The sequence below is a fragment of the Pantherophis guttatus genome, chromosome 3, assembly GCF_059756535.1.
Source record: "Pantherophis guttatus breed Tessera chromosome 3, ASM5975653v1, whole genome shotgun sequence".
Classification (NCBI taxonomy): Eukaryota; Metazoa; Chordata; class Lepidosauria; order Squamata; family Colubridae; genus Pantherophis; species Pantherophis guttatus.
The window spans coordinates 190,001,483-190,017,144 of NC_142065.1; the positions used below are offsets into that span (position 1 = coordinate 190,001,483).

At 37.7% G+C, this 15,662-nt stretch overlaps 1 protein-coding gene across 4 annotated transcripts in view; it reads right to left on the reverse strand.

Annotated features, from left to right (window-relative positions):
• The window catches only part of RGS22 (regulator of G protein signaling 22), an 85,084-nt gene that overhangs the window by 38,712 nt on the left and 30,710 nt on the right, over nt 1–15,662 (reverse strand). For 3 of the 4 annotated variants that reach the window (XM_034422520.3, XM_087891370.1, XM_087891369.1), the window contains 4 exons: nt 15,368–15,528; nt 13,156–13,261; nt 11,153–11,278; nt 8,198–8,299 (listed from right to left, as the gene is read on the reverse strand). In XM_034422520.3, coding sequence (XP_034278411.2) covers nt 8,198–8,299; nt 11,153–11,278; nt 13,156–13,261; nt 15,368–15,528 — 495 coding nt within the window. The remainder of the gene's footprint in view (nt 1–8,197; nt 8,300–11,152; nt 11,279–13,155; nt 13,262–15,367; nt 15,529–15,662) is intronic. The other variant, XM_034422521.3, reaches the window with a different exon arrangement.

Consider the following 15,662-nt stretch of genomic DNA (forward strand, 5'->3'; position numbering starts at 1 on the left):
ACACATGACCTTATAAAATTCATGACAGACATCCCAAGGAAGAAAATACCCATTATTTTCCTGAAAATAACCTAATTGTTGAGATTCTAATCAGTGCTTAAATTCTTTTTTTACATCAAAATAGATAAATCAGGCTTGTGTTGCCTTTTAAAAGCATTAGAAAAATTACTGGAATGTAAATTTGTCAATGGTTTTCAGGCACGATAACTAATTGGAAAAACTTTTGCATGAAAGGACTCTCTTCCAGAGAGAGTAGATGAGGTCACAAGGAAAGGGCCTGAGACCAAAATGGTGCATTGCAGTAATAAAGCATAGCTATCAATGTTTGCCTCCTGTAGAAAAATTAGTGATCTTCAGTCCATTACAATATGTAGTCAGAGGAAAAAAATGAGAACCTTGGGTCTGCATCACAGTCAAGTAGTGGTCCAGTTTGACCAGTTGACCTTGGCACCAAATCCCTTAGCTCAATGTGTACATGCCAGAATGTACCCTGCTGACCACTCCAATCCTTCCTCCTACTCAAGTTACAGTAGATGAAACCCATACCAACTCGGTAGTTGCCCAGATCAACAAGGACCATGCTATGGGTCGGAGTTCCTAGATATCTACTGAAAAATGGGCTACAAGACTCAGGATTATTGGCTGAGAAACCACAGCCAGCAGCCACAGGACTACTGGAAGGAAAGGTGTTTGCAAATATACATTGATTTGAAACAAAGAAATAATCCAACAAGAAAAGGATTCTTGAAACAAATTCTGGAAAGAACAACATCTAGAATCAGAAATACCAATAGTCATAGGTGCCTTTGGTACAATCCCAAAAACAACTGGAACACCATTTGAACACCATCGGCATTGACAAATTCACCATCAGTTAGTTGCAAAAGGCATCTTTACTCAGAACAGCTTACATCCTGAAATAATACCTTTAACACCACAAAACCTCAACATCTGCCTATTCCAAGTCCTTGGGAAGGACTTCATAGATGGAGAAAAATGCCAAATCCAGTCTGAACACCTGTTTGAAGTAACACAATAAAATAATAAATGTAATCGTGACTATCATTCTCCAGTGATGGCCCCTTTCCTCCTTGTCTGACGACTATGATAGCCCCAGCATTTATCAACCACCTGTTAATGAGAATCATGCTCCTCTTTAATGATGGGATATTACTCCACAGATTGTTCCTGTGCATGTGCATGATTTATAATTGGCTTTTTGACCAGAGTTGCTGAAAAAAAGTGATTCCTTTTCTGAAACCAAATAGACCAAAAGAACTAATTTTCTGTCAAAGTTGAAAACTAATGAACCATTCAAAGGGTTGGCAGCCAAATGAGATCTGGCAATTGTATCAAGATAATAATAATAATAATAATAATAATAATAATAATAATAATAATAATAATAATAATAATAATAATTTAAAAAAAAACATCCAAGGCACTGCATAACAATACTATAAACCAAACCAACATGTAACTGGCTGCCCTAATCTTCTGGCCCTAACGCAAGGGGGGAAAGCCAGGTTTTAACAGTTTCCAGAAGGCCAAGAACATGGGGGGACTGACAGTGTTTCATAGGACAGGCAGTGTGACAAAGAAGGCGTACCACCTTGGTTGTAAAAGGTGGCACTGTTTGTGAGAAGGCACCTGGAGCATGCCCAGCTGTTGAATCTGGTGGAAATCCTGGGAGTTAGATAGTCTGAAGCCATGTCAAGTTTTAACGATGATAACCAACGCCTTGAATTGCACCTGAAAGCATACCAGAAGCCAATGCAGCTCACACAGTAGTAATATTGCATGGTGACTTTTGGCGCCCCCCAAACTGTGTACTCCACTGCATTCTGCAACAGTTGAAGTTTCTGAATGTGCTTCAAAGGCAGCCTCACATATTGAGTACATTGGAAAATCCGATTAGGAAATGACTAAAGTATGGGTGACTGCAAGCAGAGCATTCCAGTCCAGGGGGCAAGTCAGGGGCGGGTTTTAAAACCCGTCACTACTGGTTTGCTCGTGGGTGCATATGCGCTTCCATGCAATGCTTCTGTGCCAGCGGGTGGGCGGAGCCTCCCGCCGCCACCACTACCGGTGCGCTCAATCTGGAGGTCTTGGAGGTCTTCTAGTCCAACCCCCTGCCCAGCCAGGAAATCCTACACCACTTCAGACAAATGGTTATGCAACATCTTCTAAAAAATTTCCAGTGTTGGAGCATTCACAACTTCTGGAGGCAAGTTGTTCCACTGATTAATTGTCCTTACTGTCAGGAAATTTCTCCTGAGTTCTAAGTTGCTTCTCTCCTTGATTAGTTTCCACCCATTGCTTCTTGTTCTACCCTCAGGTGCTTTGGAGAATAGTTTGACTCCCTCTTCTTTGTGGCAACCCCTGAGATATTGGAACACTGCTTTCATGTCTCCCCTAGTCCTTCTTTTCATTAAACTAGATATACCCAGTTCCTGCAACCATTCTTCATATGTTTTAGCCTCCAGTCCCCTAATCATCTTTGTTGTTCTTCTCTGCATTCTTTCTAGAGTCTCCACATCTTTTTTACATCGTGGTGACCAAAACTGAATGCAGTATTCCAAGTGTGGCCTTACCAAGGCATTATAAAGTGGTATTAACACTGCATGTGATCTTGATTCTATCCCTCTGTTTATGCAGCCCAGAACTGTGTTGGCTTTTTTGGCAGCTGCTGCACACTGCTGGCTCATATCTAAATGGTTGCCCTAAGCAGTCCTGAAATCATTTGTCAGGATATGATTCAATGCCCTCCTCGTAGGTCAGGGTCTCGGGTGGAGAAATCAGAATAGTAAACAGGATTCAGATCTTTGAAGATGAGCTTCATAATTTCATCCTTTCTGCTATTCTTCAAATTTAGTCTTGCTCTGCAATGCATCTTTAGGTCCAAATAGATTTTGGCATCAAAATAATCCCATGGACCCTTCTGCGGAACATAAATCAGCCTTGTATCCTTGAGGGGCAACCATAGATGGCAAATTCTTATAATCAAAGCAAATTTCTGAATGCACAGATGTTCTTCTGCTCACCATCTGTAACCAAGTTTATTTGGCATCTTCTCTGAATTTTCCTATAGAAATGGGAATGGGATGGTTTTATATACTAAACTGCCAGGAAGAAAATTGGCCTGAGCAGCTATAATAAGTCAGTTTATTCTATTACTCATATATCATAATTTCAAGCCTTATATTGCTACCATTCACATCACTTTCTCCAGGCAGCATAATGATTCCTGAAACTTGCCAAGGTTTCCTACGAACAAACTGCTAATCAACATTGCCAGGCAATTGCTGACCTCATCATTGCTACAGGAGACTTCATCTAGCTTTCTATCAGATTTCTTCTTGGTACCCGATTGTCTAAAAAAGCCAGACACCATACATCTAAGATTTTTCCCAGTACATGGACTGATCATGGACTTTATTGTAGCTTTGTTGTATCACTCTGTGGTAGCTTCCAATTGCATTAAAAATAAACCTGATTTTCTTCCATTTCTTCCTGTCCTAAGATGCCCCTGTACTTCTTACCACACTACCAGAAGCAGCATCCATGTTGATGTGGGGAAAGGAATACTTTGAGATGGAGCATATCTGGATTTTTGGCACAGAAGAGGCAGACCAGAATACTTATTTCACTGGAAGAGTTAAGCAGACCCAGCCAGATCCTGGAAAATAGGAGTTGGTGTCCACACACTCCTTCAACAGTTCTATATGCTCAGTAACAGAGGTGGTATTCAACCGGTTCGGATCAGTTTGCCCAAACCGGTAGTGGAAATCACGTGTGGCCACCCACTCGCTTCAGCTCTATGCCATCCTATTTAGGCACGTTTTTGAGGCTGGGCGCATGCGCAGAAGGTGCACATGCCAACAAAGCACATGCACAGAAGGCCAGGCACATGCATGGACATGCATGCTCACATTTGCGAACCGGTAGGGAAAGTAAATGAATACCACCCCTCCTCAGTACCCAACCAAATCCAAGCCTCTGACTGGTTTGCACTGCAGCTTTAGCACTTATGGATTCTTCAGATACTGAGAGGAAAAGTGCTCATACCAGACGAGTGTAAACCCGCCAAATATCTGAAAATCTGAAGTCTGGAGTCAAATTTGTACGTTCTAAAATTAAATATATCCAAGATATTACTACTTTATTATGTGTGTCTTTATTGCAGCTAACTCTCTGACTTATTGAAGTATATAAGTCCAGGGAATCCCATTAAAACCCTAATATCTGATTACCACAATGAGAGTTGACAGGGCTCTTAATGAAGTCCTGCAACAACCAGCAGGAGAAACAAAAACTGAGAGGACATGAAATGAAGATTATTTGAAATGATGCTGCTATGACAATAAAAATAATCAAGTTTATTTATGCTCATCTCTCTTCCATCAGTCAAAAAGATCTTAACATTTTGGTGGTCCTGACAGAAATCTGTCCATGACACCTCCTACAGTTTTTATGGCAGCATTCATTTCATTAAAACTACAAAGAAACACAAAATCTTAACCAAAAAGTTGGAAATCTGAACATTTGAGGAATATACTGTACAGTATGTGCATGCACTTGTGTGCAAGAATTTAAAATGTAAATAAAGGGGTTCTTTCCCTTTGAGAAGCAATGCATATTCTGTTTTTCCCTGCTGAAATCATAATTATGGTTTCCATTGACTGTTGCTTAAATAATAAATATACATAAAAATGATTAACATCAAACTCAGTTTAATTTTTATTGTAGCTCAATAAGGTAAAGCATGAACCTTGTCCATTCTTAAAGACTCATAGGCAAAGTCACATTTTTATCCTTCTTTGTAAAAAATTAACACAAAGCTAATGGTCAACTAGAAATTGCCAGTAATTTCTCCATCTCATACTTTACAAGATTTCTTTCTCTATAATATAATTCAAAAATTGATAGAATGTAATTGGTGTTTACTTTAATTAACTTTGGGTTTATGTTTCCTGTTTATTTATAGATAGACAAATATACGGATAGTGTATAGGCACAGCCAGATGTGCTATTATCCTTCTCATCTTTCCTATTACCTATTCCTTTAGCACAAGGGTGCTAACTAACTTTAGCAAAAGGGTGCTAACTCAAGTGCTTAGATCTGGCCAGCGGGGCTGCCTTGGAAACAGCAAAGGACTGGCCCGCGGTGCCTCTGCCAGCAAAAATGGAGTTGGCTTTAGCATGTTATGACTATCACTTTGTTGTTTGCACCTTTTGATTTATGGTAATTGTTTTTATTTAGCATCTTATGGCTATCATTGAGTGTTGTATCTTATGGTTCATGATGATTGTATTATGATTGTGATTTATCACTTGTTGATTGTATGTACACTGAGAGCTTATGTACCAGAGACAAATTCCTTGTGTGTCCAATCACACTTGGCCAATAAAGAATTCTATTCTAAAATATAAAAACATTAAAAGAAAAAAAGCCATATCATAGGAAATATAATGGAATGATATCGATTGAAATAGGGTTGTGGATGCAGAATCTACCATTCATAATGCAGCTATAGTATATTTGAAAGAATTTAATCTCTAATTAAATTACAACTCACAAGATGAAATTTTCCATCTATTGATTTCCAACCCCTCATATATCTTGTTAGCAAAGGTTATCTAGCATAACAAGTTTTCTGTCATTGTTTACTGAACAGTGATGAGATCCAGTTACTAACATCATTCTTAACTTTATGACTTCATTCACATAAAGCCAGAAATACATATAGTGGTTCATACTGTCCATGGACAGATCCCTGTGTAACTTCAGTTCTGCTATGGTGAATTTACGACATATAAAAAGGAAAAAATAAACTCCCTTTTTACGACCCTGAAATCCCCTAATTATTTGGGATAGAGTCAGGGAGGACTGGATGGAGCTGAGAGTTTACTGGCCAAATGCCCTTCCTTACATCACCCAGATTCGCAGCAAATATTTTTTCTAGAAGAGAAATATCTGCTGCTTCCTAGAATTGAACTCTCAACCTGCTGAGTGGGAGGCGAGCATTTTCACCACTAGGCCACCATGCCACTCATATAGAAAGGGAAAAAAAATAAATTTGCAAATATGTTTTGGATACTGCACATGCAAAGAAGCCAGAAATAATGGTAGCCCTGTGGCATATATCTGTCTTGTCTCCCCCCCCCATGTTATTCTCTTTATCAATGCCTGTTGAATACATATTTTCCCAAGCTTTTAAAACAAACATGTTATTCAGCTGTGCTTATATTATTCTCATCTATTTCTTGTTCTTGTAATTTCTTTAAGAATAACAAGTGGCTCACTGCTATATTTTACCATCTTAATTTGAGATGTCCTCAGAGCAGAGTTAGATTGGAAGCATGATAGAGTATAAATTCAAGAAGTAATGACCAATGCAGTAGTAATTCTTGCTAGCTATGTTTATTCCCACAGAAACAGGATTCATGTAACCGTTGTTAATATATTAATGTTTTTGGCTCTTTAAAATATTATAAAAACGAAAATGTTATACCCAAACACTAAAGGAATGCTTTTGACCTAAACTTTATTTCAAAGCTCCTCCAGAAAAACATGTAATTTTATAAAAGTGAACTGTTTTTCTTCCAGCAGCTCAGCAACTCACAGGGCAAGGAGGAAACGAAATGGAGGTAATGTAGGAAAACAGAAAAAATAGCTTCAAGTTTTTTTCCACCAGCAGAACGCTGCTCCTGAAAAATTATTTTTTTCAAGAAAAGATAGCTCTGAATAGAAAAATAGTTTCCGCTCTTTCATGTAGATGAAGGGAATAAATAGGATCAGGAATTATGCAGTTCTTAATCTCTCAAAAAACTACAGAATAGGAAATTATTAAACTCATGAAGAATAATAGTAATGCCATTTATTTTTTTTACCCATTCATTAATTAAATATAAGTTAAATCAAATTTGGATTTTGCTCAGTCAGCACCGATATTGCAGAATGAGGCTCCTTACGCCCAATTCAAGGGCAAAGTAGAAGTCTTGGCTGAAAAAAAACCCTGAATGTTCCTGTTGTGAAAAACAAAAGAGCTCTCAAATACCACTGCAGGATTTAACTCTTAATCATTTTCTGGTTGAGAAAAACTAACGTAATATATGGACTATGCATTTAGGAAGCACATATAAGCAAGTTAGACATGAATGAATGAACAAATGAATGAATGGACAAGCAATTTTGATGGTTACAGCAAATTCAGCAAGTAGAACATAGAAGAAATCAGAAGAGTGCCTGAATGGATGGATATAATAGAAAAACAAAAATCTGAATAGATTCCTCATATGCATAGAGATGCCAGTTTCTCCCAAATTCACAATCTGAACTACACAGTTATATGCATGGAAGATAAATGCTTTTCACTATTTAGTCTTGAAATCTGTGACTGAGAGATAAATTGTCCCTGCACAAGCAATGTACTATCTAAATTTAGATGGACGGACAAGTAAGAAAACAAGTAAGAAGATGGAAAGCAAACGTGGGCCGAGTTAAAAATAATAACCAAGGAACTGGATAACACCCTAATCATCAGCTTAATCTCCTCCAAAACTAATTGCCAGAAAGTTTGTATTTATGACAGAAATATATTTTCTTTTCTGTTATGCATCCAAAAAAGAAAAAAGAGCTAAAGTAGGAGGTTTTCTCCAAACCTATATAAACAAGATGCCCAAAAATGAATCTTCAGCTGATTGATACAAAGTGATTCTTTCATTTTAGCATCCCACAAATATTTCCAAATATTTCCAAATCTTCTATAGTACATACTTAATAACAATTCACCCCATCAGGATGAAAGAAAGAAAGGAAGAAAGAAAGAAAGAAAGAAAGAAAGAGAGAGAGAGAGAGAGAGAGAGAGAGAGAGAGAGAGAGAGAAAGAAAGAAAGAAAGAAAGAAAGAAAGAAAGAAAGAAAGAAAGAAAGAAAGAAAGAAAGAAAGAAAGAAAGAAAGAAAGAAAGAAAGAAAGCCAAAACACTAGCTGGACAGAAAACAGAATAATTGCATAGGAATTATATATCCATGAAATGCTTGGAACTGGGAGATATTTCTGAACAAAAACCATGCCTGGTTGATGTTTAGATAAACTCGGTTACTCCCATTTATACATATTTTGTTAATTAGGATCCCAAACTATTTTCCTTGGGGGTAGAGAGAGTCTATGAAAAACTCTTGTTTATGACTTACTTGTGCTTGCTTGCATAGTTTCAGAGGATGGAGGGTTTCTTGATAGAAAAGCTGGTGATAATCCTGTAGGTCAAACCAAAAATATGTGCTGTTCTTCCATAGCTACAGATGGAAGAGATGGGAGGAAAGATATTACTACCAAGTTTTTATTGCTTCGTGCTGCCTTGCTCAATTTGGCAACTTCATGATGTATGGACCAGAGGTGGGTTTCAGCAGGTTCTGACCAGTTCTGCAGAACTGGTAGCAGAAATTTTGAGTAGTTCGGAGAACCGGTAGTAAAAATTCTGACTGGCCCCGCCCCCGTCTATTCTCTGCCTCCCAAGTCCCAGCTGATTGGGAGGAAATGGGGATTTTGCCGTAACCTTCCCCTGGAGTGGGGTGGGTATGGAGATTTTACAGTATCCTTCCCCTGCCATGCCCACCAAGCCATACCCACTAAGCCATGCCATGCCATGCCACGCCCACCAAGCCACACCCACAGAACCGGTGGTAAAAAAATTTGAAACCCAACACTGGTATGGACTTCAACTCCCAGACTTCCCCACCCAGGGCTGTCTGGGGAATTCTGGGAGTTGGAGTTCACACGTCTTATAGTTGCAAAGGTTAAGAAACACTAGGTTAGTGTCCTAAATTTCAAGAGTTCTCCTAGGAAAAAGTACACCGCCACCCCAGTAAAATTTGGATAGAATCCTTGCCAATTATATTGTATCCATGGATGGGTCTGCTATTTTAAGGCTGTTTCAGAAACACTTCACAAATGCTGCTGTGCTTAAAAGACCAGGAGGGAAGACAAATTGCAGGGGAATGTTTGTTTCAGTGCATAGTAGCATGTTGTCTTGATAAAGCAAAAGAAGCTCAAATGCTCAATACCTAGGACAGCATCGTTAGAAGGTGGGAAAGCACTGAAGATCTGCTGTTAGAACGAGTGCAGAATCATAAGGGAACATTAGCAATTTATTCTCTTTTCTTTTTGTGAAGATGGGAAATGAATGTGGGTTTATACATAGGTTTGGAAGGGTAGCTAGAAGCAAGCTTCATTGGAGATCTATTGCCTAGAAAGTTCAGTGGTTCGAATCCCTAGTACAGGTCTTCGGCCTGAGCAGGGGGTTGGACTAAATGACCTCCAAGGTTCCTTCCAACTCTGTTACTGTTAAACCATGCACACAGTCCTGTCACTGTGTCCTGATCTCCAAACAAGATCCGATGGAGTTAAACAAAGAAACCCAAGTCAGTTTTGGGTGGGTTTTAAAGTAAATTCAGATGGTTGAGAACAAAAGAGTAGGAGATCTGGAAGAATACCAAGGGAGATTCAGTTCCTTGAGATTAATTATAAATCATATTTAATTTAGCACAGTTTGAGTAGTATTTTTGATACTGGCAGAATGACAGCAATGTATGAAGATACTGAATGTAACTGAAATACATTCTGTATATTTTATTGTACGCTTTGCATACAGTATAATTGGTAATTAAATTGTTAATGTAAATTGCAAAGTTTAAACATATTGGGATGGAATTAGAGCAACTGTTCATAATATACATCTAAAATTTATGCTTTGACAGCATTTTTTCACAATTGCTGATATTATTATCCTGACCAATATACCAGTACATTTTTATGAAGCATTCTTGAACTATGTTTTATTAAAGTTATTGCTCAGAGCTAAGTGTTTCCAGAGGGACAAAAAAGCTTTATGAATCTTGTTAGTTCAGTAGCTCCTCTTTTTTTTAAAAAAAATCTATTTTTAAAACTATTATTTTAAAATGCTGAACAAGCCAGCTGACATAACATATAAATTTTGACTATAAAAATTGGACTCTACTTTATGTAATTTTAGTGAACCTCCAGTGAGTTGAAATAATTAATATATCTTGAACTAAAAACAATAAACATACTTAATTACTTTATTTATTTATTTATTTATTTATTATTTTAAAAGTATATAATTTAATATTTAAGACCTGCTGTCCTCTTGTATACAAACATATGGACTATGTTTGGATGCAAGAAATACATTCAGCTTTAATGAATTATGTTTCCAAGTAAGCATACTCAGGATTAAAACATTGCAAATCTTTTACCTATAAATGTCCCATAATTTTCAATAGGTGTCATTTGGTAACACCTATAGATAAGATAACCTATAGATAAGAAAAGCATTTCTCACATTTTCTAAATATTTTGTTGGAAATAAGATCCAGTGAAATAAATGGGGTGAAATCCAGTGAAATTACAATTTCAAGTAATTATGTATAGAATTGAAATAGTATGGACTATACTTTAAAATAGACCCCCACAGAAATTGCTCAAGAAACACTGTTATTTCTTGAAGCATCTTTTATCTGAAGGCACAGGCATATATGTATCTTAGTTTTTCAGTGACACATTTTTCTTCCATTTTAGTGGAAATTGAATAGATATGTTTACCCTAAAGACAGACTTTACTACATAGATTTCAAGAAGAAAAGTGATTCCACATTGTTAATAACCACCTTTAACTCTATGAATGTACAATGACCTGCTGCGAATAGAACTTTTTCTGAAATAGAGAATAGTTTTGTTTGGAAGAATTAAGTATGTTGACTATAAGAGAGCTACAACAGATCATTCCAGAGCCATGTGAAGCTGAAATGAGCCTAAACCAATGCAAGACAGCACCACTTATTCAAATGTTTAAATTCTCACAAGGGAAAACTAACACTGTACTGGACTAAAAACCCCATCAGCTTCAGCCAGCATGTTTATTTAAAATACTAATATTCAGATGTAATTAACTTAAATGTGCAAAGCTGTAGGTTTTGAAATCAGTCTTCAATTGCAAGCTAAATTGCTGATCTTTGGCCAGACACTCTTGATTTTTACAAGCCTTTTTTTCCTCCTTAAAGCTGTGGGAAATCTCCAAGTTATCAATGAAAATCCAACCAAGAAATCCACCAATAAGAAATTCTTCTTACCGTATCGCCTGATTTCTCACAGAAGTCAGTGAAGACGTAGCCTGCTCTGTTCTCCAAGTAAAGAGATTGCAGCATTCTTTCCATTTTAGAACTCCCAAGTTCGGAAAAATCTGGGGAGATTTTACCCTGAATAACAGAGCAACAATTCATCAAGATGATGCAGTTTCATTGTGTCTTGGGTGAAACTGTCTTTGTAACTGCTGTTATTTTTATTTGAAAGAGAGAAAGCACAATCAGATATAAAATTTGCTTTGCTGTTTTTATTACAAACTTCATAGGTTTCTCCCCCTCCCCAATTTCTTATATAGTATGGTGTTAAATTTGTCTCCCTCCCCCTTCCTTTCCCATTTTCTTCCTAGTAACATTTTTTCCCTTTTCAATGGCTACAAAATGCCATGTGGGTGATGGCAGTTTTTAAATTCTACTGATGCTATGGTTATAGTTAGTTGATCTTTTTCACTTCTTTGCAATAATTAATAATGAAGGGACCCTGGAAGACACTGCAATTTATCAGATTTGCTGTTATGTTAAAAGGGACTTATAGCAGCTGAGTCTCATTTAAAAATAAAAACAAAAACTGGCCATGGGGTTCATTTTGTGTAGCTTGTTCCTTAACCATTCTTGACGTATGTCAAGTGGGCATATCTTGATTATGGTTTTAGCTGCAACAGTTAGCTAACCATAGATAGTTAGATGCATTTCTGGTATCTGCTGGTTCTTAATAAAGGTAAAGGTTCCCCTCGCACATATGAGCGAATCGTTCCTGACTCTAGGGGGCGGTGCTCATCTCCGTTTCAAAGCCGAAGAGCCAGTGCTGTCCGAAGATGTCTCCGTGGTCATGTGGCCGGCATGACTAAACACCAAAGGCACATAGAACGCTGTTACCTTCCCACCAAAGGTGGTCCCTATTTTTCTACTTGCATTTTTTACGTGCTTTCGAACTGCTAGGTTGGCAGAAGCTGGGACAAGTAACGGGAGCTCACCCCGTTACGGGGCACTGGTTCTTAATAGACCTGCTAAATTTCAATCAAATTTTCATCACAGATTTGAGTCTAGTGACAGATTCAATCCAGAGTTATAGTACTAAATTTTAGATAGCAATATTCAATTTGAAGGCAAAAAGAAGGAATTTTTCAGCCTTTGGAAAACTTTAATTCATAAAGAAAGGAAAGGATTAATGAATACATACGAATATGCTCTATTGCAAGATTATTTCAGCATTGTTATGCCATTTTTATAAAAAGGCAAGAAATTTTTGCAGTTAGCTATTATATTAGCTGCACACCAAAAGAAGGCACTACATGTTTTTATATTGTTTTAATTCTTGATTGGGAGTTGCCCAGAATGTAGTATAAGATGTGGTAATTATATATAAATTTTTAAACTCAATTAGTAACTAGTTTCATTTTTATTGGTACTCTTCGGATATAGGTGTCTTCCATACTACATGTTCTATATTTAATTCTTTAACAAGATTTGAACCTACAAGAAAAAAGAAGGTGTACCTGCATAGCTTCCATAAGTTTTGCATTTGTTTTTATTTGTTGCTGTCTCAAATATCTGAACATATTAGTTTTCATATACCCTTTTGAAACTGTAAACTCTTGATGTTCACGGAATAGCCTTTTCCCAGAAGAATGGCTATGGTCAGTTCTCCTTCACCCAAAATATACTGCTCAAAAAAATAAAGGGAACACAAGCAGAAGACATCCGAGATCTGAATGAATGAAATAGCCTTGTTAAATACTTTGTTCTTTACATACAGTAGTTCATACACTGCTCAAACAACTAAAGGGAACACAAAACTACTGTATGTAATGAACAAAGTATTTAATAAGGCTATTTCATTCATTCAGATCTCGGATGTCTTCTGCTTGTGTTCCCTTTATTTTTTTGAGCAGTGTATATTTCATTTAGACATCCACAATTTTTTTAAAAAAATTCTGCCTCTCCACAGAGAAGATATTTAATGCCACAGTTCTTGGTACTCAAATGGTACTCACAGGGATCACTTCTGCATAGGTGTATTTTCGATCTAGTTGTGGTTTCAGGTAATCCATTCTATCACTAAGTGTCATATGAGACACGGTGCTGCACGCTGTTGCTGGCCTACACAATGAAAAACAAATGGGCACAAAAGGACCTTGAGGGTAATCAGAGAAATTAAATCATGGTTAGTGTTGTTGATTCTGCACCTAAATAATCAGTACCATCACTTTTAAGTGCTTCAAGGTAATAAGAAAATATATAGAGGTTTAGTTCCTTTATCTTTTTCTTAAGCCTTTTGTATGCACCCTCTTTGTGATGAGACACTTGTCTCATGAATAAAGAAACTATTCTATTTTTAATGGATAGAAAATAACACCAGCATCTGCATATGCATCGATTTTTGCAGGTTCAGAGTACTAAGAAATAATAATGTATATGCATTAATAGCTGAGCAACTTATTCAATAGTAGGAAGGTGTAGTGAATTCATAATTCCATTTTACAATCTTTTCTTGCAACAGTCGCTGTTAAACAAATTTAACGCAATCATTAAGCAAACTCATTATTTGCTATGAAGCGTTTTTGCTAAAAACCAGAAGCAAACGCCAACCTTCAGCGAAACCAACATAAATTGCTATCACATAACTGCAAGACGTGGCAAAAGGCCATAAATGCAAGCTGGATGCTCAGCAGTCATGTGACGGGGGGGCTGGCTGTTGGAACTTTGGAACCAGATCATGAGTACTTTTGGGGGAGGCTCTATTGTAACTACAAACAATTGCAAAGCTATTAGTTACTGTATATGCTGAAAACTACCTGTATTATCTAGGACTTCTTTTGGCCTGAAAAGGTTAGGGTGCTAGGTGTTCCCTGCTACTTGTTCTTTGGACCACTGCACATTCTGGCTCTTGTGGGGAACAGGTAGACAGGTAATTGCTAGCACATGGGTGTCAAACCTGCTGCGTTACATTGCCGTCACATGACATTTCGTTACATTCTTCCTCTTTGCAGAGCTGGAGTGGGCATGGCCTGTGTGTGATGCATCCGGCCTGCAGGCCGCCAGTTTGACACCTCTGATCTAGGAGATTGTGAATACTTTTCTGTGGAAGAGGATGTACTAATAGTCTTCTGTAGAGCTAGATATATTCCTTCTGAAGAGGCCATTTCTGGATCCAACTGATTTAAATTAGTATAATTTGATCTCCAACCTCTCCTTTGTGGGGAAGGTTGTTGAGACAATGGTGATAGACTAACATTGCAGCACCTGAAAGAAGCAGATTATTTGATCTCCTACCAGTAAAGGGTTCAGGCCTTGGTATGGAACAGAGATCGTACTGGTTACGTTCAACTCCTAGCAGCAGGCAAAGTTAGCCTGCAAAACTGCCTTCTGACCCTTGCAACACCATGGTTCCTGGCAATCTCTCCCACGTCCCATGATCTTGTTAAGCATGCTGCCCCATCAAAACCATTGTTTGGTCTGGCTAAGGATAAAGTACGCCAGGAGTAGCTGTGAGAGCGATCTTCAAGTCTTAGTGAACAACCAGTTAAATATGAGCCAGCAATTTGCAGCAGCAGCTAAAAAAGCCAATGCACTCCTAAATTGCATTAACAGAGGGATACAATCAAGATCAAGTGAGATACTAATACCACTCTATAAAGCCTTAGTAAGACCACACCTAGAATACTGCATCCAGTTTTAGTCACCACACTATAATAATATGTTGAGACTCTAGAAAAAAGGCAGAGAAGAGCAACCAGGATGATTAGGGTATTGGAGACTAAAACATATGAAGAACAGTTACAGGAACTGGGCATGGCTAGTCTCGTGAAGAGAAGGTCCAGGGGAGACATGATAGCAATCTCCCAAATATTTGAGGGGCTGCCACAGAGAAGAGGGGGGTCAAGCTATTTTCCAAAGCACCCAAAGGCCAGACAAGGAATAATGGATGGAAACTGATCAAGGAGAGATTCAACCTAGAAATAAGGAGAAATTTTCTGACAATGAGAACAATCAACCAATGGAACAGCTTGCCTTCAGAAGTTGTGGGAGCTTCATCACTGGAGGTTTTCAAGAAGAGATTGGCCGGCCATTTGTCAGAAATGGTGTAGAAGACCTCCAAGATCCCTTCCAACTCTGTTAATCTGTTAATCTGTTCATAGAAGAATGCCTTCCTTCTCTTAGCACGTTGCATGATACATCATTATACATGAGCATTTCAGTTCTTACCTTTTCTTAATATTTTCTAAGCTAATTAAGTCATAAGGATATTCTTGAACAGCAGTTTGACCTTGAGGTAGAATTGCAGATAACAGCCTGGGAGACCTTTGGGGACAGATATCCATCATTGCTCCTTTTGAAAAAGTTGGGGTTAATCCGGTTTCTCCTCTCTAATAAAGGGGATGGAAAAGAGTGAAAGCATCTAAGAAATAATTCTTGCTTCTTCGTGTCTATTTTCATTTGGTATCTTCTGTATCACATATAGATACTTCATTTTGATAATTATTCACATATTATTTAAAAA